Here is a 27,184-nt window from a genome sequence, read left to right on the forward strand (position 1 = left end):
GTAAGTCGTCTGGGTCTTTACTCCACTGCCGTATTTCATATGGGTCCAGATTTGCGATGCACTCTATTTTTTTTCAAGTACCGCTGCTTCGCCTCTGGACGCAATCGGTCTCTATACCGTCCGTTTTCTTTGGAGCTGCTTTTAAGCATGATTCTTGTCGTCGTCGTTCCAACACAGTGTCTCTTTTTATTCGTAGACCCCAAAAATGGCGCCGCGGTCCCACAATGCATTGCGGTGTGACATCAACTCCAAAGCCCTATATATAAATGTATGAGTTAAGAGCTTTTGGTCTAGTATTTAAATGAAGCCTATTAGCAGAATCAGAAATACATTTTTTAATCACGAAGGTTACAGCAGGCAGCATGCTGGTTGGCGGATGCGCACTCACAAAGGAACCCTCCGACCAAACACACTTTACACAAACATCACATTAGGGAGACAGGTCAGAGAGGTAGGCTGATAAGAAAAACAATAGCACATAACATGAGGTAAGAGGAGGGGAAAAAGAGCTCCACCCAGACCGAGCTCCTGATGGGAGAACAGTTTGATGACAGGAAAAAAAACTCCTCAGCAACAAACAACATTAATCTTAATACACCATTAAAGCACATGACAATCAATAGGGGTGGGTAAGGGGTGAGAGTAAACCAGTGTAGACAACATATCCGGTCCTGTAGCATGCGCTGGGCAGACCTGCTGTCCTTGGAGATAAGTGTTCGAAGGTGTTTGGAATCCAGGAAATATGTAGTAAACAAAACAAGTGTGAAATAACTTAAAAAATATTTTACATTCTTCAAATAGCCCCCTTTGCTTTGATTACTGCTTTACACACTCGGCATTCTCTGGATTAGCTTAATGAGGTGACAACCTCATGATGCTTAGACCTACATCTGCCATGACAGTTACATTTTATATCGATTGCTTTATACAGGTGATCATGGCTCAAGAGTTGGGAGTTCGCCTTGTAATCGGAAGGTTGCCGGTTCGAGCCCCGGCTTGGACAGTCTCGGTCGTTGTGTCCTTGGGCAAGACACCTCTGGCCCGGTGGCGGCAGTGTCCGGCAGCCTTGCCTTTGTCAGTGTGCCCCAGGTCGGCTGTGGCTACAATTTAGCTTGCCATCACGTGTGTGAATGGGTGGATGACTGAATGTAGTGTAAAGTGCTTTGGGGTCCTTAGGGACTAGTAAAGCGCTATACAAATACAGGCCATTTACCATTTATAAACTCAAACAAAACCTGATGTGAAAGAGATAAAGCACAACTCAATGAATGAAATACTCCAAAACCAAAATCATCTTCACTAAGTTCATAGTAGAATCAGCCTCGTACCTTGTGGCTGAAGGTCGAGATTCATGATTGAAGCCTGGAGGGAATTCTTTGGATGCATCACTGTTCGTGGACATCGAGCTGGATCCTGGAAACTGTCCACTGTGTTTGTGTTGCTGACATCTGCAAACACAAAAATAGAGTGAAGAACATATTGTTCTACATGTACCTTGTAAACACATAATACACATTGAAATCAGCACAGCTGTTCTTTTTTGGAAATCTTTTTAAATGAACATTTGAACAGCATTGGTCAATAACACTACAAATTTGCTAATATGTTAATAAGGGTTAGGCTATTTTCATCACCATTTCTGGAAGGTAGAGGTTAGCATATGACATCCAAGAATGGTGTCTTAGCTTTCCAGAGAAATGATACGCATTTATCTTAAACTTCAACCAAAACCTGGTGTGGAAGAGATCAAGAACAATTCAATGACTCCACTCCCAGAAATCCTGTTGAAATAATATAGAGACTCAAAACCAAAGTGATTGATAGCAAAATGAGACTCTTACTTTGTGACTGAAGGTTGAGATTCATGACTGAAGCCTGGAGGGAATTCTTTGGATGCATCACTGTTCGTGGACATCGAGCTGGATCCTGGAAACTGTCCACTGTGTTTGTGTTGCTGACATCTGCAAACACAAAAATAGAGTGAAGAACATTATTCTTCTACATGTACCTTGTAAACACATAATACACATTAAAATCAACACAGCTGTTGTGTTGGTTGTTTTGTGGAAATCTTTTTGTTTAAACAGCCTTGGTCTTTAATACCAGAAATTTGCTACAATGGCTTGCAAAAGTATTCGGCCCCCTTGAACTTTTCCACATTTTGTCACATTACAGCCACAAACATGAATCAATGTTATTGGAATTCCACGTGAAAGACCAATACAAAGTGGGGTACACGTGAGAAGTGGAACGAAAATCATACATGATTCCAAACATTTTTTACAAATAAATGACTGCAAAGTGGGGTGTGCGTAATTATTCAGCCCCCTGAGTCAATACTTCGTAGCACCATCTCTAGATGTGCGATTACAGCTGTCAGTCTTTTAGGGTATGTCTCTACCAGCTTTGCACATCTAGAGACTGAAATTCTTGCCCATTCTTCTTTGCAAAACAGCTCCAGCTCAGTCAGATTAGATGGACAGCGTTTGTGAACAGCAGTTTTCAGATCTTGCCACAGATTCTCGATTGGATTTAGATCTGGACTTTGACTGGGCCATTCTAACACATGGATGTGTTTTGTTTTAAACCATTCCATTGTTGCCCTGGCTTTATGTTTAGGGTCGTTGTCCTGCTGGAAGGTGAACCTCCGCCCCAGTCTCAAGTCTTTTGCAGACTCCAAGAGGTTTTCATCCAAGATTGCCCTGTATTTGGCTCCATCCATCTTCCCATCAACTCTGACCAGCTTCCCTGTCCCTGCTGAAGAGAAGCACCCCAGAGCATGATGCTGCCACCACCATATTTGACAGTGGGGATGGTGTGTTCAGAGTGATGTGCAGTGTTAGTTTTCCGCCACACATATACGTTTTGCATTTTGGCCAAAAGTTCCATTTTGGTCTCATCTGACCAGAGCACCTTCTTCCACATGTTTGCTGTGTCCCCCACATGGCTTGTGGCAAACTGCAGACGGAACTTCTTATGGTTTTCTGTTAACAATGGCTTTCTTCTTGCCACTCTTCCATAAAGGCCAACTTTGTGCAGTGCACGACTAATAGCTGTCCTATGGACAGATTCCCCCACCTGAGCTGTAGATCTCTGCAGCTCGTCCAGAGTCACCATGGGCCTCTTGGCTGCATTTCTGATCAGCGCTCTCCTTGTTCGGCCTGTGAGTTTAGGTCTTGTCTTGGTAGGTTTACAGTTGTGCCATACTCCTTCCATTTCTGAATGATCGCTTGAACAGTGCTCCGTGGGATGTTCAAGGCTTGGGAAATCTTTTTGTAGCCTAAACCTGCTTTAAATTTCTCAATAACTTTATCCCTGACCTGTCTGGTGTGTTCTTTGGACTTCGTGGTGTTGTTGCTCCCAATATTCTCTGAGGGGTCTGACGAAATGCTTTTGCCATTATGTAATCTGTAACTTCCACATAGTATGCTGATCAGTGTAATTTTCAATGATTAAACTGTAGTAGAGACGAGCAAACAGATTGGCAGATCTGAGAGGAAAGAACCTTTGTTATGAGAATGATTTTAATCTTTTATACATGATTGCATTTGAGCATATTAAAGAGCTGTGGCTCCTGGTCAACTGAGGGTCAGAAACTCTTGGCAGGCGTTAATGATCAGCCAATACACGGTGAGGAGGACAGGAGCTCTGAAAGGAATTGCAACACACCTGCTTACATGACAGACGCCTAGAGTTATTTTTATCCTTTATTACTTATATCCTTTAGAGCTAAGATTTAAGTTTTATCATTTATCATTTATAGCCGTTTGAGTAAGTTTTAAGTTTCATTTATGTTCAGTTTAAGTAAGTTTCCTTCATGGTTTGAGTATCATCATTTGAGTGTGACATTTAGTCTAGAAGTCACACATAGTTCAGCTGTGTATGAGCGCAGGCCTTATGTCTGGCGAGGGCGAGAGGTGTGAGGTGAGCTGGGGTGCAGGAGAGGTCATGACACATACATAGCATACACAGCAGACACACTCACACACACGTACACACCATAGTAGATTCACTTTAGTAGGTAAGAAGTTAAGATGTATTTTTGCTGCGATTGCAAACTGTGCCGGCATATTGTCAGATGCTTACAGGAAGTGCACCTGATGTTCTGGGAGATAAGAATGCGCTCATGGTGCGACACCGGGATGGAGATGAGATGTGGTGTACTTTAAACTATGTTAAAAAAATTAACGGAACATTTTGTGGTTTGGGTTGACGTAAGCTGTACTTTGTCTGCTTTGCAAAAGAGGGGGCTTTGTTGTCCTACCCCTATAAAACCTTTGTCTAATTATTGTAAGTTTTAGTTCAATCGCTGACGTTGCTCAGTGTTGAACTCCGCGCGTGTAAACAATAAATCTTTGCTTTGATCACATCTTCTGGACCAGAGTTGTTATTTGCTTGTGAGCCCTCCATACTCCTTTTCTCCAATTTTTGAACCTTAACATCTCTTAGACAACCTCTGAGGCCGTCACAGAGCAGCTGTATTTGTACTGACATTACAAGTAAAATGAATGAGATTACACACAGGTGCATTCTATTTAGTCATTAGCACTCATCAGGCAACTGACTGCACTCAGACCAAAGGGGGCTGAATAATTATGCACACCCCACTTTGCAGTTATTTATTTGTAAAAATGTTTGGAATCATGTATGATTTCCATTCCACTTCTCACGTGTACACCACTTTGTATTGGTCTTTCACATGGAATTCCAATAAAATTGATTCATGTTTGTGGCTGTAATGTGACAAAATGTGGGAAAATTCAAGGGGGCCGAATACTTTTGCAAGCCACTGTATGTTAATAAGGGTTAGACTATTTTTATCACCATTTCTGGAAGATAGAGTTTAGCTTCTGACTTCGAAGAATGGCGTCTTAGCTTTCCAGAGAAATGATTGTTCAAAATGCTTCATTTCATACATATTTATCTATAACTAACCAAAACCTGATGTGGAAAAGATTAAGAACAATTCAATGTCTCCACCCCTGGAAATCCTGTTGAAATAATATAAAGACTCAAAACCAAAAGGATCTTTATTTACTTAATAGTAGAATCAGACTCTTACTTTGAGACTGAGAGTCGAGACTCATGATTGAAGCCTGGGGGGAATTCTTTGGATGCGTCACTGTTCGTGGATATTGAGCTGGAACCTGGAAACTGTCCTCTGTGTTTGTGTTCCTGACGTCTGCAAACACAAACACAGAATGAAGAACATATTATTCTTCTACATGTACCTTGTGGCCACTGAGCTGCTTCCATCTCAGTGTTAGACTTACGAGACCATAGAACTCAATTTCCTCACAACAAGTGTACTCTCTGTCACTGTGCTGGGTCTGCAACCCACTGTTTGTGTTTCAGATTCAGATTTAATATTCCTTGACTATTATTATTCCTGGTTTTGCTTATCTTTCTTTTTTACATGTTCTTAGTGATCTTAGTTTTCCCCTCCCTTAGTGTTTATCTCAGCCTGTGTTTAGTCTCTGGCTCTGTGTTTTGTTTGTGTCGTTTCTGTTTTCCTCGTTTCATGTCGAGTTACCTTCATCTCTATTTTCATTCATCTCCTGTCTCCCCAGTCAGTCATGTCTCCATGATGCAGTTTGTTACTCTTGTTTCTGTGTTCCATGTTTATTGCAGAATCAGAGTCTTACTTTGTGACTGAGGGTCCAGGTTCATGACTGAAGACTGGAGGAAATTCTCTGGACATTTCACCGTTCATGGACATCGAGCTGGATGCTGTAAACTCTCCTCTGTGTTTGTGTTGCTGATGTCTGCAAACACAAACATACAATGAAGAACATATTATTCTTCTACACATACCTGTTGTTGGCCATTGAGGTCCTTCTGTCTCAGTGTCAGACTTATGAGGCTGAAGAATTAAATTTTCTCACAACTACTGTATTTCCTGTAGGACAGGCTGTCACCAGGGTAATCCTTTGGAATCACTTTTAGATTTTTTGCTAATATTTTTAATTTTGGATTTCCATTTAAATTTTTTGTTATATACACAATTACACTTTCCTTCATCAGTATTTAGTAATCAATAATAATTGTGTTGCGGGAAGCAGCCAGGAGCGGAAACCCTGGCTCACTGATCTCCAGCTAACAAAACTAGCGATCTGGGACACATAATGTCCCATAATGACATTATATGTCACAGTTAGTGGATGAGGATGTGAGTTACTGGCTAGATGCCTGCATGGCTTTGACTCTGATACCAGTCTAGTTGAAAGAGCTGGATTTGGTCTCAATCTGAAGTTACCATTGGTTAAAGGTGGCAGACTGGGGTGGATATCTCAGTATCCGCTCTGTATGTTGGGTTTTTTGGGGTGCCCTGTAAGAGGTGCTTTGAGAGTATGCAATACAATCATTGTAAGAGCTTGGTCCTTTTCCAGTAGGTTTTGGACTCTGCCAAAAGTCCGCACTGCAGAGTACGTTGGACGATTCTGCCAAAGGCCGTATTTTGTTGTTAATTCTGTTCATAATTTTTATGGACAGAACCTCTATGCATAGCTAAGTGGAAACAGGGACTGGCTTAAGAATCTCATCTCTGCTTTTCACAGATGATGTGGTTCAGTTGTCTTCATAGGTGGAGGCCTCCAGGTGTTCAGAGCTGAATGCAAAGTGGCAGGAATGAGAATCAGCACCTCCAAATCTGAGGCTATGTTCCTCAGCTGGAAAAGTGTCGATTGCCCAATCATGGTCAGGGATGAGTTACTGTCCCAAATTTAACTATCTTGATGTATTGTAAATGAATGAGGAGAGAGGGGAGCAGGAAATTGACAGATGAATTGGTGCTTCGTCTGCAGTGCACCAGGCAGCTGCTCCTCCACATTGAAAGGAGCCTAAGCCCTTCCTGGGTGAGCTGTTCCAGGTATGTCCAACCAGGAGGCCCAGGGTTACCAGGAAAATGAGTCACAGCAAGCAGCTTAACTTATTCCTGATGTTTACCCAGGGTTTATCTGTCTTCCTTTTAGCACATCGAAATACTAGGTGTTGCGTTGGGAGCATCAAACCAATCAAAATCATAGAGAAGTGTACTGCTAGGACAGCAGTTATTTTACAAAGGAACATAAAACTACAAACCTCAAAGGGGAAACAAATATCAAGAGGTCAAGTATATAATATATACATATTTAAAGCAACATGGTTGTTTGAATGGTTGTTTATTAAAATCACTTTGAATCTGTCAGTGCTTTAAGATCTTTTTCAGAAAGACTATGTTATGTTAATGAAGTTTACCATATTCTTAAACCATTTTCACTTTGTTTGTTTGTTTAGAATAGAAACAGTCCCTTACTTTGTGCCTAAGGGTCCAGGACTAAGGACTGGAGGTGGAGGACAAACTGTGGACTTTTCACTGATCATGGCCATGGAGCTGGATCATGGAATATCTTCTTTTCTTATCCAAACCACTAATCTTTAGGCACCACGAGAGAGAAACGAGGAATAATACCTTTGAGCACAACAGTGAAAAACATCAGAAATATATTTATAGAAACCCATAACTTGCAGAACAGGAAATACATTGAGCAAGAGGGACACACACACACACACACACACAGTCCAGTCTGTATTAAATCCAGCTGACCGTCTACCTCATAAATTAAAATTAATAGATACTTTTACTCCTTTACAGCTCATTGAAAGACAGTAAACTCAGCACATGTAAAAAAATGTCAATTTCATCAATAACCAAAATTTATATTCATCCATGATGTTCCTTTTCTTTATGGTCTAACAAACTCAAGTACCAAAACAGATCATAACTATTTCCAGACTTTTTTGTTCCACCTTTAGAAACATTAATATGATTTTTTTTTCTAAGAAACATTTTATAGTAATTTGGATACCCTATTATTGCTCAGCAACACTCACCTTGTTTTCACTCATCTGCTTTGTGAATTTAAAAACTGAAATTACAGTACTTTGTTTCCTCCTCACCTCAGCAGAGCAGCTCCTCCCCTCTCCACAGGAACTTGTATTACTACATTCCCAGAGTGTGAACCACAGATTGGTTGAGACTAAAGAGAGATATCTGCTTGCATATTTGCTTCCACAGATATGTCTGCATCTTAGGTGACATAAGTGAACTACATATGGCAGTAAATACATCATATATAATATTGTATCTGTGAAGGTTCTCGGTCATCCAGGTCACCGTATTCTAACGAGCTTGGGAAAAAAAAAAAAAGAGTCTGGCCTTCTTTAAGAGGGACATGGACCCCCTATTAATTCTTTACCTAATCACAGGTAGGGGATCTGTCCATCTGCATCTAAACAACAAAGGTCACTCTTTCGAGGATGCCAATTGTAGAGGCTAAGCCTACGCTTGAAGCCACTGACGTGGTCGTTAACGGGGGGTGACGAGATGTCACTGGTATATATGAATTAATTAAACAGTCCAATAAATCCAGCAGTACGTATCTTGTCCTTTTTGGTCGTTATTCCAATACCACCTTAACATAACAGCGCAGCGGTCACAAACTGTTTGCCTTCTTACAATTAACGACACACCTGACACTGATTACGTGCGTCTACCTTAGATACCTTTACAGAAAAAGGTGACCTCTAGCGGCCACATAAGGTATTAACCTTTGAGGGTCCTTAAAAACACATCCACCTTTGATCCTAAGGACAATAAATGTCCATTCCCCAAAAAGTGCTATAAAAACTTTATATTTTAATATTTTGTTCCACTTTAAATTGGTCAGTCTTTTAAAACTACTTCTCCCTGAAATATTCATATAAAGTTTTAATTATATTTTCGTTGTTTTAACCCTTTAAATCCCAGTTTTATTACACGAGCGCCCTGTTTTTTTAGCCCCAAAAAACAAAAAAAACTAAATATTTTCCAAAAAAAACCATTTGAAGTAATATTCGTTTGTTATTATAATTAGGCCTTTGGATGGTCCAAAGATTGGCACCAACATTCATTTCGATCCACTTTTATTTTTTTTTTTGCAGGAGCAGAAAATGGTCCCGCCCAAGCAGCCTGCTGCAGCACCCCGGGAGGAGTCTGCCTCTCCCGGGGTCTGTCTGGAGCAGCCGCGGGGCATAGTGGTTGGGTCCCCGTGTCCCCAATACACACGTCCGATACCACGTGAAAACAAATAATATTCTGTTGTAGCCCTCAAAACAGAATGTAAGGATACTCATTTCTCATTTTTGTTTTTCATGACACAAACACGTAGTGTCTTTGTGTCATGAAGATGCGCATAATCCCAAATAGTGGAAAACATTTTCCAACATTTAATTTGGCACGGCAGGTCACATAGCACGATAGCAAGAAAGATTCTTTCTTCTTTTTTGTCACATGCAGACTAATACCAGCACAACGCACTGAAATATATCAAAACAAAGAGCCAAGCGCTCTTTACTCACCGGAGCCTGTGCGTCGGATTAGCTCCATGGCCGCAGTCGTGCAGGCGGACAGGCTCGGTCGGGTTTAAGTGTCCAAGATTAGATGTGCAACCTTATCACCGACGTTTAGAAGTGATCTGTTGTCGTTTACTATAAAACTAGACGATTTTATACGACGAAAAGATAGCGATTGCACCAGGATTAGCCAGAGGACGTCACCAAAGCTATACTGGAAGGAAGTCGTCGTGACGTCAAATTCCAGCCATCAGATTTAAAAATATACATTTTTGTTGTAACCATCAAACGCAATGGTAATGTAGCGATACTTATTTGTCACTTTTTCAAACAAAACATCACCATTTTTCGTACCTCAGAAAGCATGAGCGGAGCGTTCACTGTGCGCATTTGACGCACGCCGAGTCCAGCTCTGTACGCTGCTTCCGGAGCCTCGTCATTGTCCGTCAATTTGTCAAAATCATCCTGTGGCTCTTCCCATCGGTCTCCCCTTCGCTCACAATTTGCAGATAATTGGCGTCTCTACATGATCGATTGACAGTGTGAGATGACAGAAGCCCCATTTTCTGCTCAATGCCGTTTATTTACAAAGCAGTTTGTTAGCTTTCCATCAATGAATACTTCCGGGTCATTCAGGTCATTCAACTGCGCTACATTTAAAAAATCATTTTGAAGGCAAAAATAAAATTTAATTTGCTTTTGGTCCATGCTTTTATATTTAATTTGTTTGTATTGCAGTGTGGCCGTCTGAGAGAAAATACTTTCTCAAGCTTTTGAATACATTTGAAAAAAAAAGTGTGTTTGTGTCTTTTTCTTTTTTAGTCATAAAGACCTTTATATTTTTAAAAAAATATAAAGGTCATTGATAGTGACACACAACACCACTCTTTTTTCCACTTTTTAAAGAAGAACGGTTCGCCCAAAATATGAATTTTTGGCATAAATTCACCCAATCCTGAAATATAGAAAAAAGGGCGCCACCTGGTGGACAAATAAAAAAAATTACAAATTTAAGCCTCCCCCTACCCAGAAAAGTCTATAAGTCCAAAATTGCAATTGTTTATCTTATTATAAATTTGGGGTAAAAAATAGCGTTTATAATGGTTTTCAATGGGACACTTTTTGTCCGAAGGTATAAAGGTGGATGCATCTCTGTAGCTTAGCCATTTTAGGCTAATTTAATGAATTTACACCACAATTAAAAAAAATAAGTAAAAAAAAAAAATTGTTTGACAAATTTGGCTATATTCCACTCAACACAGTGAAGATGGTTTAAAATTAAAAATGCAAAAGACAATAAATGTCCCTAAGACCTTAACCCAAAAATGGCTCCTTCACCCCGGCCCCTAATTGCAATGGCTATCAGACATGGCAATTCTAATCACAAAGAAAATAAGGAGCCACTAATACAGTCTACTTTAGACATATACATTCACATAAATAAACTTAAGTAATAGAGCACTTAAACACACTTTTAGATTACAGTCTCATGTAACAAGCAAGGTTTAGTTACAGGTCTTTCCAGAATATTAGTCTTTGTTTTTAAACGTGCAGATCGCACAAGTCCTTTTTTGTCATGAATAGTTTCCAGAACTCTTCCAAGTGGCCAGGAACCACGTGGTGCAGTAGAAGCCTGTTTCCATCTTCTCTTCAGATACATATCCTGAGGGTCAAATAGTCCGGGTGGTAAAGATGGTTTTCCTTTCATCATCTGATTTGGTGTAAGTGGCTCTAGGTCTTTTGGATCATCAGAAAGCTTTGTGATGGGTCTGTCATTCAAAATTGCTTCAATTTCACACAGAACCGTATTTAATCCATCGTCGTCCAACTGTTGTTGCTGAAGAACAGATCTCAAAATCTTTCTGATCATACGAATTAACCGTTCCCATATTCCACCATGATGTGATGCTCCAGGCAGATTAAAACTCCATTTTATTCCAATGTGTCGCAAAGCATCCACTATTTGGGTATGTTTCAGCGATTCAAGAGCCTCCCTTAACTCTGTCTGCTCCAACAAAGTTGGTTCCATTGTCTGATTGGATGTGAGCGACTTGACCTCTTCGACTCACAAAACGGCGCAAAGCATTAATGCAGGCATCTGTGCTTAGAGAGCTAGCCACTTCCAAGTGCACTGTCCGGCTGGCTAAACAGGTGAAAATGACTCCATAATGTTTAGCTGTAACTTGTCCTCTTTTCACTTCAATAGGTCCGAAGTAATCGACTCCGACATTGGTGAATGGTGGGTTATCTGGCAAAATTCTTTCCTTGGGTAAATCTGCCATCTTTTGCTCCAAGGCTTTTGCATGATATTTTCTGCAAAAATTACATTCTGGGATAACCTTCCTTACAGCTGAATTGGCCTTTGTGATCCAGTATTTTCTCCTTAGTGTGGATAAGGTGTGGTTACAACCGCTATGATCAAGCTGTTGATGAATATGCTTTAGGATGAGACTTGCTACATGTTGATCCTTTGCAAGAACAAAGGGATGCTTCATTTCTTCTGGTAAGGAGCCCTTTGTCAGTCGTCCCTCAACTCTTAAGAGGCCTTCATTGTCAAGATAAGGATGTAATCTATAAATTGAGCTGTGCCTGCTCACAGAACCTTTCCCACTTGACAACGCAGCAATCTCCTCTCCAAATCTTTGTTGCTGGCAAAATCTAATAATGGCAAGCTCAGCTTCCAGAGGATCCTTTGAAGATAGTCTATACAGTTGTGTTTTCTTTACTTTCTCCTTTGTAGTACCTTTACAAATTGGGTTATCTAAGTTAGGTTGCGGTCTTCTTTTATTATCTCTCATTGAACGAAGGATTGCCTTCAGTCTAAGGAACCAAGCAACAGCAACCTTGAGCCTTCTCCAGTCTGAAGTACACCATCAATTGACATGTAGCATGAAGCAAGTCTTTTACTCGAGTAATATTCACTGTGGCCTCACTTTTGACTTCAGGGTCCTCTGTGGTTCTAAGGAGCATTCCATTAGATTGGTTGGCCAGTCACTTTCTGGCTTCTGCAGAAAGCTTGGTCCTTCGATCCAGCGGCTGCTATGAACAATGTTCCCAGCCTTGAGCCCTCTTGTAGCATCATCTGCTGGATTTTCCTTTGAGCTTACATATCTCCATTGTGATTGTTTAGTTGCAGTTGTAATGAATGAGGCTCTGTTTGCCACAAAGGTAAGGAATCATTTATCCTCATGCATTATATATTTGAGTACAGATGAACTCTCTGTCCAAAATACAGATTGCTCGAGTTTCATTCTCAACTGAACCCTTAACATGAGATCTACTCGGACCGCAAGTACAGCAGCTGTTAGTTCCAGACGTGGAATAGTGACAGGTTTTAGAGGTGTTACCCTTGCCTTGCCCATCAAGAATGCTACATGGATGGATTTCCTATTGTCTTGCATGCGCAGATATGACACAGTTCCATATCCAGATTCACCAGCATCTGAGAAATGGTGTAGCTGTGCATGTGAGATAGGTCCAAACTCTCTTGGTTGTATATACCTTTTAACCTTGAAATGGGAAAGCATTTGCAAATCACTGAGCCAACTTTTCCAGTTTTGCAACATGGTTTGGGGTATTGGTTCATCCCATCCCAGTTCCCCTTTGCAAAGCTCCTGCTGCATTCTTTTGCTGCAAGAAATCCCAATGGATCATAAATAGAACTTGATATTGACAACATTCCATGCCTAGTGCAGGATTTTTGAGGAATATCCATTTTGAATTTGAATGTATCAGTTTCCACACACCACTGCAAGCCCAGAGCTCTCCTGCTACCGGAAGTTTATCTCTGTCAAGATTTAATTCTTTCAAGTCTTTAGCCCTTTGCTCCTCTGAGATACTTTGCAACAGGGTGCGATTGTTACTAACCCACTTGGTCAGTGTAAATCCTCCGCATTGACAAAGTGCTGAAAGATCTTTGACCAAATCAACAGCACCTGAGGTGGAGGCCACACTCTTTAAACAGTCATCCACATAGAAGTTCTCTTTTATCGTTTCACATGCCTTGTCTAGGAATTCAGTTTGGTTGTCCTCAGCCGTTTTTCTCAAAGCAAAACTGGCACAGCTCGAGGAAGATACTGCACCGAACAGATGAACGGTCATTCGAAACTCAGTTATGTCCTTGCTCAGATCTCCATCTGGCCACCACAAAAAACGCAGTCTCTGTCCTCTTTGGCAACTTTAACTTGATAAAACATTGCCTTTATGTCACCCATAAATGCGACTGGATCCTGTCGAAATCTAAGCAAAACCCCAAGCAATGTACTTGTGAGATTAGGACCCTGTAAGAACTGCTTGTTTAATGATGTCCCCTGGAATGATGCCCCACAGTCAAATACAATTCTTATAGATCGTTTTCTGGGATGATAAACTGCATGATCAGGAATGTACCACTTCTTTCCATTTTCGCAAGACAGCTGCTGTGAAGGTATTTGCCCTGCATATCCATTACTTAGCATCTCATCCATAAAGTTTTTATATTCTTTATGCAACTGTTCATTGTTGAGAAGTTTTCGTTTTAGACTTTGCAATCTTTGTTTAACTATGGAAAAATTGTTTGGTATCTTTATGTTATCATTTTTAAAAGGTAACTTCAAACAGTAGTGTCCATCTTCCATTGTTGCAGACTCTTCCATGATCTTCATGAACTTAAGGTCCTCCCTTGACAAACCCTTTTCCGCTGTAACCTTTTCATTAAAGTCGTAGTTATATTGACTTTTCAACATTTCCTCTAGCTTACAAACAGATATCCTATTTACAACTGTTGGTGGGTGCTCGCTGTCCAAGTTGCTTTTACCATCTTCCATGGGCCCATTTATGACCCAACCCAATGCTGTTCTTATAGCATATGGGCCATTCCCCTGGCTATGAATGACCTCCCATGTTCCAATAACTTGGGAGTGTTGCACCCAATCAACAGGTCCACATTAGCCATTATGTGGGAAATTTGAACCTTTGACAGATATGGCCAACTGACCAGATCTTCTTTCTTTACAAAGTTATCCGTGGTGACAGGCACCCTTTCCTGTGTTAGGATTTCTGGAAGTTCATAGAAGGCATTGCTGCCTAAACCAGAAACTTCAAGACCAGTAAGTGAGTGGGCAGAGACGACCTTTTCTTGACCCATCGTTTGTAACAGGAAGTGAGTTCTTTTGCCCACAAGATTTAGCTTTTGCATGAGGTGCTCTGAACAGAAGCTAGCTGAACTGCCAGGATCTAAAAAAGCATATGTCTGTATGACATGACTACCTTTAACAGACTTTATTTGAACTGGCAGAATGGAAAGCAAACCGCTGTCTCTTCCGGCCCCTATATGACCACAAGTTTTCATAGGAGTTACATTCTTTGAAGAGGAGGGCTCTCCAGAGAATTCTGGACTTAAACCATTGTTATCAATATGGAGGACAGTGGGATAACCTTTACCACACGTCCTACATGTCAAACGCTTAGCACAGTCTTTACTTATGTGCCCAACACCAGAGATGGGCAGTAACGCGTTACTGTAATCTGATTACTTTTTTCAAGTAACGAGTAAGGGATTACTATTGAAAAAACGGTAATTAGATTACCGTTACTTTCACGCGTTACTGCGTTCCTAAAACCGTGATTTTCTGCGAGAATGTCTCATGACAGTGATGTAAGCGAGTGCGACGTTTGTGACAACAGCTGTCTGCAGATCAACAATGGATAATATATCGAGTGTGGGAGAGAGTATGAGCATGCAGCGTTTAAAGCATTTAAAGCGAGTTTGATTCCATAAAAAGTGACAAAAACATTAGCGTCCGTTGTGCGTGGGAAGAAAACTTCTTTTTACAGCGAAAAAAACCCCTAAACTTCCAAGCAAGCACCGAGTGCGCTACGACGTAATGTGAAATGAAAGAGATGTACTGAAGAGGATCCCCATCGAATACAGGTATTATCCTGGATAGTAATGACGATGAATGCTGATGCTGAACAAGGGTTGCAGTTATTTCATTTTGTTTTTGTAAAATGGTACAAATGTCCTCCGACTGTCTTTCTCCCGCTGTAGGAATCGGCCTGGGCGGTGGAGGAGCCACGTTGTGAAATTGCGTTGTGATGACCGTTTGAGCTGGTGGCTCACTTTCCATTTCCGTTTCTGGCAGGATCATTGCAGATATGTTGCTTTCAGTCTGTACTATTTGCATTGCAGGCTTATCTTCATTGACTGGTGTACTGGGCTTGACTGTGGCTGAAGCAGCTGTTTTCCTGATTTCCCTTTCATAATACGAATTCAAAGCATTGGACGATATGTTAGATATACTTTGAGCTTCAGCAGCTTGGAGAACAGCTAACTTTGCAGAAGAGGCAGAAAGCAAAGCTTCAAGCTCAAGCTGTTCACGTTTCTTCCTTAGCTTTAGTTCTTGCACCTCCAAAGCATGCTTCTCTTTTAGGACTATCATACGAGCGAGTAATGCTGCCTTTTCTGCTTTTGCTTTTATTTTGGCAGAAAAATTGTGCTCACTTTACCACTAGATGAGCTTTTAGTGACTGAAGATTTACCAACAACATTTTAAACACTATCCTCTGGCTTAACACCATCATCAACACCATGATCACCCTTTAAATGTAAATGTTCGCAACCCGATAACCATTCTTTCACTTCATAAGCAAACCCATCATAATGCATTGTTTTTGCTTTAAACCATGTTTCATGTTGCTTTTCTTTTTCAACATCTGGTAACAAACACATCAATGAACCATGAACTGTTTTTGCTTCATTACACAAACCAACAAAATCATTGAATGATGTTTGAACCATAAAAGTTTCATTTTTTTTCCATTGAGACCCTTATACTCTCTTTTAAATTATTAGCTTTATTTAATTTAGCCTTTCTATCACGTTGCAGTCTGTCCAGTTTCTCTGCAAGTGCCTTAGCAGTCAATTTCACCACTCGTTTTTCCTTTTCTGAATACATCCTGGCCTTGCTGGCGTTGCTACTTTGCACAGCTGATTCTGCAGCAGGCTCAGGGGGCCTGTCAGCGGCTTCATTTGTGTTCATAGTTCATGTTCCAAAACTCAAATATTTACCAAGTATTGAGGGTTTATGCGCACATGCGAAAGTTTGTTTATAAATCAAATTTACTATGTTTGACCACCAATGCATTGGAATTACGTCTTCTTAAATAAGTGTGCACACCTTTTACAAATGGCCATTTATTAGTAGCGCTACTCATACCTTGCGTTGGGCGCCGTGCTGATTCCGATGAAGAATTCTGAGTCCTCTCCACGGAACAGTTGCCAGGAATCCCACGTCGTCAGCTGACAAACCGATACTCCAGCTGTCCGCTCCTCATGAACCCTCCACGGTAACGTTTCCAAATGGCATTCAGCTCTCCAGTATCTTGTCCTTTTTGGTCTTTATTCCAATACCACCTTAACATAACAGCGCAGCGGTCACAAACTGTTTGCCTTCTTACAATTAACGACACACCTGACACTGATTACATGCGTCTACCTTAAATACCTTTACATGAACAAAACAGAAAAAGGTGACCTCTAGCGGCCACATAAGGTATTAACCCAAAAATGGCTCCTACACCAATGTTCACATTTTGGATAGAAAAGAAAGATGGTTAAAATAGGAGTGAAAGCCATCTATATCCACTCTTGAATGACCATCTTTAAACAGCGACAGTGGCTTATGACACCAACTGTCTACCATCTATAATCCAGTTTTGAGATCCCTTCCCAGTCTACTTCCAAATTCAGGTAAAACTGAGGTTATTGTACTTGGCCATAACAATCTTAGTAAAAAGGTGTCTAACAGATATTTATCTCAATGGCATTACCTCAGTTTCAAGTAACACTATCAGTCACAGGAGCTCAGTATCAGCATAATAGACAGAGTGATGAATTAAGAAGGCCTTAGCTAATAAAATAACAAAAAACAGTGTTGTTCGCTGACAGTTTCAGCAATGCTCCTTACTCTCTTTTGACTCTATGGACAAACATATGAAAGTGAAGATGTTTTGTTGTTGTTGTTGTTGTTGTTGTTGTTGTTGTTGTTGTGTTACATACAGATACAGTAAAAACTTTCTAATTTGAGTGTTGGGTTTAGGGAGGATAATGAAAGGGAACCTTTATGAAACACAGAATATGTGGCCCACATGCTTTTCAACAAACCAAAAGCTGTTGAACAGCGTTCCACTTATGTTAGGATCAGTGTTGGGCAAGTTACTTTGAAAAAGTAATTAATAATAGTTACTAGTTTCTAGGGCTGGGCCATATCATACCGTTCACGGTAATACCGGTATAATGTTGGGCAACAATAGAAAAATGAAATATCGTGATAGAATATGGGTAAAACGTGCGTGCACAGTGCCTTTGTTTTCATTCGCACACGGTGGAAAAAGCAGATCTTTGAATGAAACCGATGAACCAGAACTGGTTTGTAAAAGTGCTGCAACTTCAGTGGTGTGGAACTGGTTTCGCTTTCGTCCGTCAGATACACAATAAAGCACTATTTTTGGTAGCGCATGCTAGCGGGCTGTGGTTATTACCGTGTTTTTTGGAAAATACGGCACACTTAAAATCAATCCTTTGATTTTTCTGAAAATCGACAGTGCCCCTTATAATCCTGTGTGCCTTATGTATGAATTCTGGTTGTTTTTACTGACCTCGAAAAGATTTTATGTGGTACACGGTGCTTGAAAATCTGTCAAATGTTTTAGTACGACTTTGCTAAGCTACAAACCCAGACTGCTTGATGGATTGTCAGAGCATTACGGCTATCGCAGGCAGGAGCCTGGCGGAGTGATACTACTGTGCTTCAACATAGTATTGAGTGTGTATAACCTCTTTTTAAGTTTTGTGGATATGGTTGTAAAGTATTTTATCTAGTGTCAATTATATCGTCAGTTATATCGTTATCGCAAATTTTCAAATGTATATCGTGATAAATATTTTTGGTCATATCGCCCTGCTCTACTAGTTACTTCTTCAAAAAAGTAACTGAGTTAGTAACTGAGTTACAATATTCTAAAAGTAATTAAAAACTTATTTGAAAAGTAATTATTGCGTTACTTAAACAAACAAACAAAAAAAAAAACGTTTAACCCTCTGGGGTCCAGGGTATAATTGGCCATTTTTAACCACTTTTGATTTTCCCTCCACATTTCACCTTTAAAAACAATTTACTTTGCCTTGTTTGGTATCATCCTTTTCAGCACAACCTCACGTGTCTGAATTTACAGTTATGTTTTCATTATGACATACTGTATTAACACAATTGATCTAAAATCAGACAAAAAAAAACAACATAAAATCAGAGTAGAAAAAGTTATATATTTTACTGTAACAACCACAAACATGTTTAATGAATCATATTTAATAACTTTAGATGCAAATACAAATTGTCAATTTTAAAAAGTTTTGCAAACAACAAAGTTATTTGCATCCATTTACCTTTTACCTTGATTTTTTTTTAAATAACCATTACAAACTATTTACAGAACAATCAGCTGTTCTGCATTCAATAAGATCCCACACAAATTATTTGTGCCACTCCAAAAACATAATTTCTGTCCACTATAAAGGAGAACATCACAGCCTGATTCCTGCAGGTCTGACAGCAGCAGGTGTATCACTCCAGGGGCGATTCTAGGATTAGAGCTTTGGGGATGCTGAGCACCCAGAGAGCTGCCCAGTCAGGCAAGATAAACTTTACTCGTCACAATGAGACTTCTTTCCTGTCTCTCTCAGTCTCTGCATCCTTAAATGTCTCCAGTTGTCCCGAGTTCTCTATGACTGTCTCCTTGGTGCATTTAAACCAGTTTCTCCCTGTCCTTGTCATCTGTTGTTCTCGTCTCCGTTATCAGTCATCATAATTTTACCATCTCTGTGCAAGTCTGCAAATTTCTTTCTTAAATCATATGATTCCTAAATTCATCAAGTCTCTCTGTCCCTGGGTCCTTGTCTCAAAGCATGACATCACTGTTTTGTACATTTTAACACAATTTAATCCCCACATTTGTGAAAGAAAAGCAAAACAATTTTTTGAAAAGTCTGTAACAAAACCATCAAATCTGATAAAGGTAATTTAAATGCTGCAGAAGAAGAATGGATTGGAATAAAAATAAACCAATACATATCCTAACCTTAATTACTGGGGGAGAATAATGAATGATACTCATAGTGAGTAAAAAGTAAACTGAGTATATTTTTTGAAAATAGATTCACTTTTAGTGTGTATGTATAATATAATACAGATATATAAAAAACACTCCCAAAACAGAATAAATTAGTACAAATAAAAATCTTTACTGCACACACTAATTTTACTAATTTAATAATACTAATTTTGTGTTGTACGATTTATGGGTTTCATGTTTTCATAGTGGTACTTGGGAGAGCTTGACATATTTATCAGGTGGTACACACTGTAAAAAGTTTAAGAAACACTGATAAGTGTATGTGTGCTTTTGGAGAACATTTAAAGCTGCAGCACAGAATATTTGAAATAATTCAATTCAATTCAATTTTATTTATAGCTTAAAACATTTTTAGAATATAAACAGAGCACTCTGCTTCTCTTTACAGCAAAATTACATTAATATGAAAAAATACTATTAAGATCACTAACAAAAAGTCCTCTCTCAGTGTACTTTCAACCAAAAAGCAAATAACCAAACCACATGAACATCTAATAAAAGATATAAATATTGAAACACTGATTCAACATTATTTGACGGATCATTTATTTTACACTTTTACCTGAATGTAGCTCCTTTAAAAAAAAAAAAAAAAAAACTTCCTCATATCCATTATGAACCTGGCTGTCTGTCTGTACAAAACAGACACACACACACACACACAACAGGAGTTATAAGGTTAATGGGCATTCGGTCAGTTAGCTAGTTAGTATCCATTTAAAACAGGACAGTGGTAACAATGGTAGGCTACGGGCAATTTTAAGTTAAAAGACCGGATCCAGATGACCTGATGGATCTGGAAGGTTCATACTGGGTCAGGAGGTCACTGATGTATTTTGGTCCTAAACCATTCAGAGCTTTATAGACCAGCATCAGAACTTTAAAGTCTATCCTCTGACGGACAGGCAGCCAGTGTAAAGACCTCAGAGCTGGACTGATGTGGTCCACTTTTTTGGTCTTAGTGAGAACTCGAGCAGCAGAGTTCTGAATGAGCTGTAGTTGTCTGACTGATTTTTTAGGTAGACCTGTAAAAATGCTGTTACAGTAATCAAGCCTACTAAAGATGAATGCATGGACAAGTCTTTCCAGGTCCTGTTGAGACATCAGATCATTTATCATTGAAATATTCTTGAGGTGATAGTAAGCTGATTTTGTTAATGTCTTAATGTGTTTTTCTAAGTTTGGGTCTGCATCCATCACTACACCCAAATTTCTCGCCTGGTTTGTGGTTTTTAGGTGTATAGATTGAAGTTCTCTGGTGACCTGTAATCGCTTTTCTTCGGCAGCAAAGACTATTACTTCAGTTTTGTTTTTGTTTAGCTGGGCAAAAATTGTGGCACAACTAGTCATTAATTTCTTCAATGCATTTCCCTAGAGCCTGTACAGGGCCTCGGTCTCCTGGTGACATTGTGATATATATTTGTGTGTCATCTGCATAGCTATGATAGTTTATTTTGTTGTTCTTTATAATCTGTGCCAGTGGGAGCATGTAAATGTTAAACAGAAGGGGTCCCAAGATGGAACCTTGGGGAACTCCACATGTGATATTTGTCTGCTCAGATGTGAAGTTGCCTATTGATACAAAGTATTTCCCGTTTTCTAAGTATGTTTTGAACCAGTTTAGTACAGTTCCTGAAAGCCCTGCTCAGTTCTCCAGTCGTTTGAGTAATATGTTGTGGTCAACTGTATCAAATGCTGCACTGAGATCCAGTAAAACTAAGACTGACATTTTACCACTGTCTGTATTCAAACATATGTCATTAAACACTTTGGTCAGAGCGGTTTCAGTGCTGTGGGTCTGTCTAAAACCTGACTGGAAGGCATCATAGCAGTTATTCTGTTTTAAGAGGTAATTGAGCTGTTGAGAAACTGCTTTTTCAATGATCTTACTTAAAAATGGGAGATTTGAGATCGACCTGTAGTTGTTCATTTGTGTCTTGTCAAGATTGTCCTTTTTCAGTATAGGTTTTATTACAGCAGTTTTTAGTGGTTCTGGAAACACACTTGACATTAAAGAAAAGTTGACGATCTGTAACAGGTCTGACTCCAGAGTCTTTGAGACCTTTTTGAAAAAACTTGTTGGCAGGACATCTAAACAGCAGCAGGAGGAGTTCAGTTGACCTAAGATGTCCTCCAGGTCTTTGCTGTTAACAGGGTGAAACTGTTTCATGGTGTTTAACCCTCTGGGGTCCAGGGTATAATTGGCTGTTTTTGACTACTTTTGATTTTACCTCTATATTTCACCTTTAAAATATGTTTTTCTTGCCTTGTTTGGTATCATTATTTTCAGCAAAACCTCAAATATCTGAAATTTGAGTTAATTTTTCATTTTGGTATACTATATTAGCACAGTTGATCTAAATTCAGACAAAAAATTCAAAATCTGAGTAGAAAAAAGTTATATATTTTACTGTAAAACCCACAAACATGTTTAACGAATCATTTTCATAACTTGAAATCCAAATAGAAATTGTACATTTCTAAAAATTATGCACAAGTTTTGCAAACAACAAAGTTATATGGTACTATTTACCTAAAAATGCAACCAAGGCCTCAGGCGTTTTTTATATAACCATTTAAATCTATTTACAGAACAATCAGCTGTTCTACATCATATAAGAAGGCACACAAATTATTTGTGCTAGTCCAAAAAATGTAGTTTGTGTTCAGTATTAAGTCAAATATACCCTAGTAAGCTATAGTACTTTTTCCTTTGGGAAGGTACGATCTGTGCAGTCTGCAATTCTGTAGAAGAAAGATGTTGAATCTATTTAATTATTTTTGAAATTATTCTTTTTTTTTTGCTGGGAGTTTGCAACCCTATTAGTTAGGTTGCTTAATATTTCTGCTAAGTACTCTTTAAAATACCAGAATAGGAAGGATGGAGCAGGTTTAAGTTTATTAGATTGATCAGTGTTGCTGAACTATGAAATAGTTTGGGTGCAGTGTATTTTTTACATACAGGTATAACAGAATAACTTTAGTGTTGTTGTTTATTTAAACTTGAGTATGAACTTAAACAAAATGGAGCAAGATATTAAAAAAAAGAGTTTTATTGATTAAAAAACACACTATCTCGGATTCATATCGGTATCGGCAGATATCCAAATTTATGATATCGGTATCGGTCATAAAAAAGTGGTATCGTGCCATCTCTAATTGTAATATACTATTGCTGATATATGAAAACATAATAGCATTAATAATAAAATAATATTAATATGAAGAGGCATCTTAGTCAGTTATGATGTGAGGTGGATCATTGTTAGAAGTAGTCTGCATCAAGCTTAAGGTTTGCTCAAATTCAGTACAATGACATATGAGATGAAGAAAATAAAGAAAATATCTAAACTAATTAAGTGCATAGAGGCACTTGACCTGCTTGAAAACCTGTCATCCTAGATGAGACATTGCTGAAATGTAGAGCACACCTATATTAACAACTAATAAGCTAAACCCTGTATACAACAGCTAAAGCTACAAGATTGAGAAGCTGAATTAAATATGTGGTCACTGCTAAGCTGATGAGCAAGTAACACGTTTTTAGAGCAGGAGCTGCATACTATTAAAGCTCAAACATGCAGCTGTCTGTGAGCTCAATTTTTTCCCCTCACACTTCTGATTTGTTTTGTTTTGCTTTGTTGTTTTGAAAAATAAGTAAATTTGTGATGACACTTGTAGATCACAGTGACACATAATGATTAGCCATATGATTTACTAATGCAGATGTAATAAGTTTATTCTAAAATTCAAGGAGAACAAACAAGAACAACATTTTCAGTTGTGTCTTGGCTGTTGTTCTCTGTGTAGTGTGCTGAGTTTTGTTTTTTGTTTTTTTCTTGTTTTTGACGTGTTGCTTGAGTGAGGAGTACTGTGACTTCTGTAGTAGCTCTCACCATGCGACCTTGATGATGATAAGTTCAGAGCCAGCTGAGAGCTGGGTTGTCTGCTTTGCTTTAGGTGATAAGGCAGAAAAGTTAAAACTTAGTTTCTTGTCTTGAAAAAAAAGGAGATTTTGTGTTTCTCAGCCATTTTCTGTTTTTGAGAAAGGAGAATTTAAAATAATAATAATATGTTTTGTTTAAGTGGTGAAGAAAGCTAATACTGCAAAATACCGACTAGTGCATGATCTGCGAGCAATAAATGAAATCACTGAAATGATGCTACAAGTAGTAGCAAATCCCCACACTATACTGAATCAAGGCACTCCAAAAGAACAATGGTTCTCAGTGATAGACTTATCAGACGCCTTCAGGTGACTTTTGTTGTGATTTGGCGCTATATAAATAAAATTGAATTGAATTGAATTGAACTTTTTCTCAGTGCCTTTACACCCCGACCTATAACACCTGTTTGGCTTCACTGTTGAGGGGCAGAGACAGTTTCTACTCTATGTAGATAACATTTTAGTGACTGGCCACACAGAGGAAGGGTGTAAGCAAAGTGTGTTACGTCAGTTGGCTGAGTTGAGGCCATAAGGTATCTTTAAATAAACTCTAATTGTGGAGACCTGAAGGCACATACTTAGGGTACACCCTCTCAGGTGAAGACAGAAAGCTACTAAACAAAAGAAAAAAAGCTATACAAAATGCGCCACAGCCACAAAACTAAGCATTCACATTCTTTCTGTCAGTGAGCCTGAGTTATGACCTTGGCTCCCTGTTTTTCTGCTCCCGTCCAATGTTCTCTATTGTCTCTACAATGAAAAAAAAAAAAAAGAGGCCCTGACTCTCTGAACACAATATTCTCTTCATAACTCAGCAGTATGAAATGTCATGAAACAGTGTAACTCACTCACAGTAAATCAGCAGTATAGGATAATACAAACCTATCTAATAAATCTAATGATTTTCACATTCTTTTAACTCAGAAGTATGATGAAAACTAAAACTACATACTGATTACACAAGAAGTATGATGTGGCCTACAGCAGTATCATGATTCACTCATTATGATTACAGGTATAATGTAATATATAACAGCATAATAATCTCAAGCACATTTACCTTTCTTAACACACACGAGAGAAAGGCAGCTGTTAAGAAAATGTCCTTTTTGGGTGAGACAGGCCCACAGGCCCTGCATGCAAGCGAACTAACACACATACATGCAATGAAGAACAGCTTACACTACAGCACACACTATACATGCGCCTATATCTCTCACTGGTGTTAAAGGAGGGAAAAACTTAACAGAGTTTTGTTATCAAATGCTGAATTTATCCACTGCTGACATTTAACTCTCCAGCTTGCAGGACAATAGGTGAAATGTTTGTGAAAACAGAGAAGAAAAAGAGAAAAAATAAATACAGAGAGAGTCTGGTATGACCAAGCAGTAATCAGACAATAAATTTAGTTAGTAATACAATAAATTGTGAGATGCTTTCTGTTTGATTGATGCAACACAAATAATTTACTGTATGAAGGAATTTCTCTTTTGTGATAATATTTTGAATGTGCATTTCTGTTGACCTGTCAACTTAGCGCATTATGAGCTGACATGCAAATTAGTTGATTGATACTAGATTTGGAAAAAATGACTGGATTATAAAATAAGTGAATAAGATGTAACAGAGGGTTGAAATTAGTTTCTTATTTCTAGTGTGTGGAGAAAGGTTTTTATCATGGCACACATCTGTTTAAATGGGAGGAAACTCCTTATGTGATACGACATTTAGCAATTTGCAAATGTTCAGGACATCAGAAGGATGACTCTGAAATTAAAAAGGGAAACAATTTTGCTGACAAAGCTGCAAAAGCAGCAGCTATAGCAACCACAGTCTTACTAACAACTCATGAAAATCACACTATTCCACTATCTGTACTGCAGGACGAACAAAAGCAGCACCACCAAAAGAACAAAAACAATGGCTAAAACACAGAGCAGTACTAGACACTGATGACATAATGAAAATAGCAGGAAAACCCATTCTTCCCAAATCATTACACAAAACAGTCGCTCTAGTGAGCCATGGCTTAAGCCATGTTTCAATGGGAGGAATGGTCTTTATAATAAACCGACAATTCTACACTATAAATTTTGAAACTTCAGCAAAAGAATATGTGAGAACATGTATGACCTGCCAAAAACACAATACCCAAGGTAACTTAAGGCCAAGTGACTGGTTTTCTTGGCTTTACACTGGCTCCTGGCTACAGGTGCTAAAAAGACTACTCATCGGAGTTGGAGTATTTTTACTTTTATTTTGTGTCTTTGTAACATGTACCCTGCCATGTCTAAAACTCATGATTAACCGCATAATCGTTTCCACTGTAGCTGCATACATAGCCGTGACAAATCATGATGATGTTGACCCCGACCTGTTGGAACAAAAAGCAGCACCACCAAAAGAATCAGACTTTGTGTGATTAATGATGATGTGACAGAAAATGTACAACAAGATGTTACATACTGATATCTCACTTAAAAGTTATACTGACAACAGGAGGGTATGTCAATGGAAAATTGTACTTAGTAGTCAGTATAAGCTTTCAATGATATGTTTACTTGTCATAGAATACTGCATGATGACCTTTTCCTTGCTTAGAACTGATTGTTCTTTATAAAACGTGTTCTGATATTTCTATCTGAATCTTCCCACAGCGATAGTAAGAAGTTGAACAAGCAGTTCTGACCTCGCACACACACACACACACACACACACACAATCACATACGCACATGCTCACGTCACTAAACGAATCTATTCATTTCTCTTGTGTATAAATAAAGATAAGTGCAAGAACAGAGCGCGCACTTCACAGGGCCCCCACTCTGATGTGAGCGTTCTGTGAACGCCCTTGCAAGTAAAAATCTACAGCGTGTGTGTCTCCACTCTCTGACTCTCAGCTGAAGAAGTGTAATTTAGAATAAATCTCTTGACATTCTGTGAAGAATTTGGCAAAGTCATTGCAGGCCATGGTCGAATGAAGTTCAGGTGCCACTGACACAGGAGGGTTTGTTAGCCTGTCAACTGTAGAAAATAAGACCCAAGTGTTATGACTGTTTTTGGTGATGATGTCAGAGAAGTAGGACCTCCTTGCACTCCTCAGTTGTAAATCATAATTGTGAAGTTTCTCTTTATAGATGTCATAATGAACCTGGAGGTTTGTTTTTCTCCATCTGCGCTCAGCTTTCCTACACTCTCTTTTTTCATTTTTCACCAGTGTGGAGTTTCTCCATGGAGACTTCTTCCTTCCAGAGATAACCTTCACCTTAATGGGAGCAATTGTGTGCATTACATTTAACATTTTAGCATTGAAGCTATTGACGAGCTCATTGACTGAACCTCTGGACAGGTCAGGTGTCAATGGGAAGACCTGGTTAAAGATCTCACAGTAATGATCAGACAGGCCCACATCAGACACAGTAACATTTGAAATGCTCAGGCCCTCGGAGATCAGTAGGTCAAGAGTGTGTCCTCTATTATGTGTGGCCTCTGTTACATGCTGAGTCAGCCCAAAGTTGCCCAGAGTGTTACTCAGGTCTTTAGTCCCTTTGTCCTGAGGGTTGTCCACATGGATGTTAAAATCCCCAACAATAATTACACAGTCGAAATCAACACAGATCACAGACAGCAGTTCACTGAGGTCATTAAAAAAGTCTGTGCAGTATTTGGGAGGCCTGTAAACATTAAGAAACAT

General features: G+C 39.1%; 1 protein-coding gene across 1 annotated transcript in view; it reads right to left on the reverse strand.

Moving 5' to 3' along the window:
* LOC116328673 (protein NLRC3-like) overlaps positions 1–16,741 on the reverse strand; it is a 32,467-nt gene extending 15,726 nt beyond the window's left edge. Inside the window, exons 1-5 of the mRNA XM_039608018.1 lie at positions 16,569–16,741; positions 5,646–5,765; positions 5,063–5,182; positions 1,842–1,961; positions 1,329–1,448 (exon numbers count right to left, since the gene is read on the reverse strand). Coding sequence (XP_039463952.1) covers positions 1,329–1,448; positions 1,842–1,961; positions 5,063–5,182; positions 5,646–5,719 — 434 coding nt within the window. The 5' untranslated portion in view covers positions 5,720–5,765; positions 16,569–16,741. The remainder of the gene's footprint in view (positions 1–1,328; positions 1,449–1,841; positions 1,962–5,062; positions 5,183–5,645; positions 5,766–16,568) is intronic.
* Positions 16,742–27,184: the final 10,443 nt, after the last annotated feature.

This window comes from Oreochromis aureus, linkage group 3 (genome assembly GCF_013358895.1).
Source record: "Oreochromis aureus strain Israel breed Guangdong linkage group 3, ZZ_aureus, whole genome shotgun sequence".
NCBI lineage: Eukaryota > Metazoa > Chordata > Actinopteri > Cichliformes > Cichlidae > Oreochromis > Oreochromis aureus.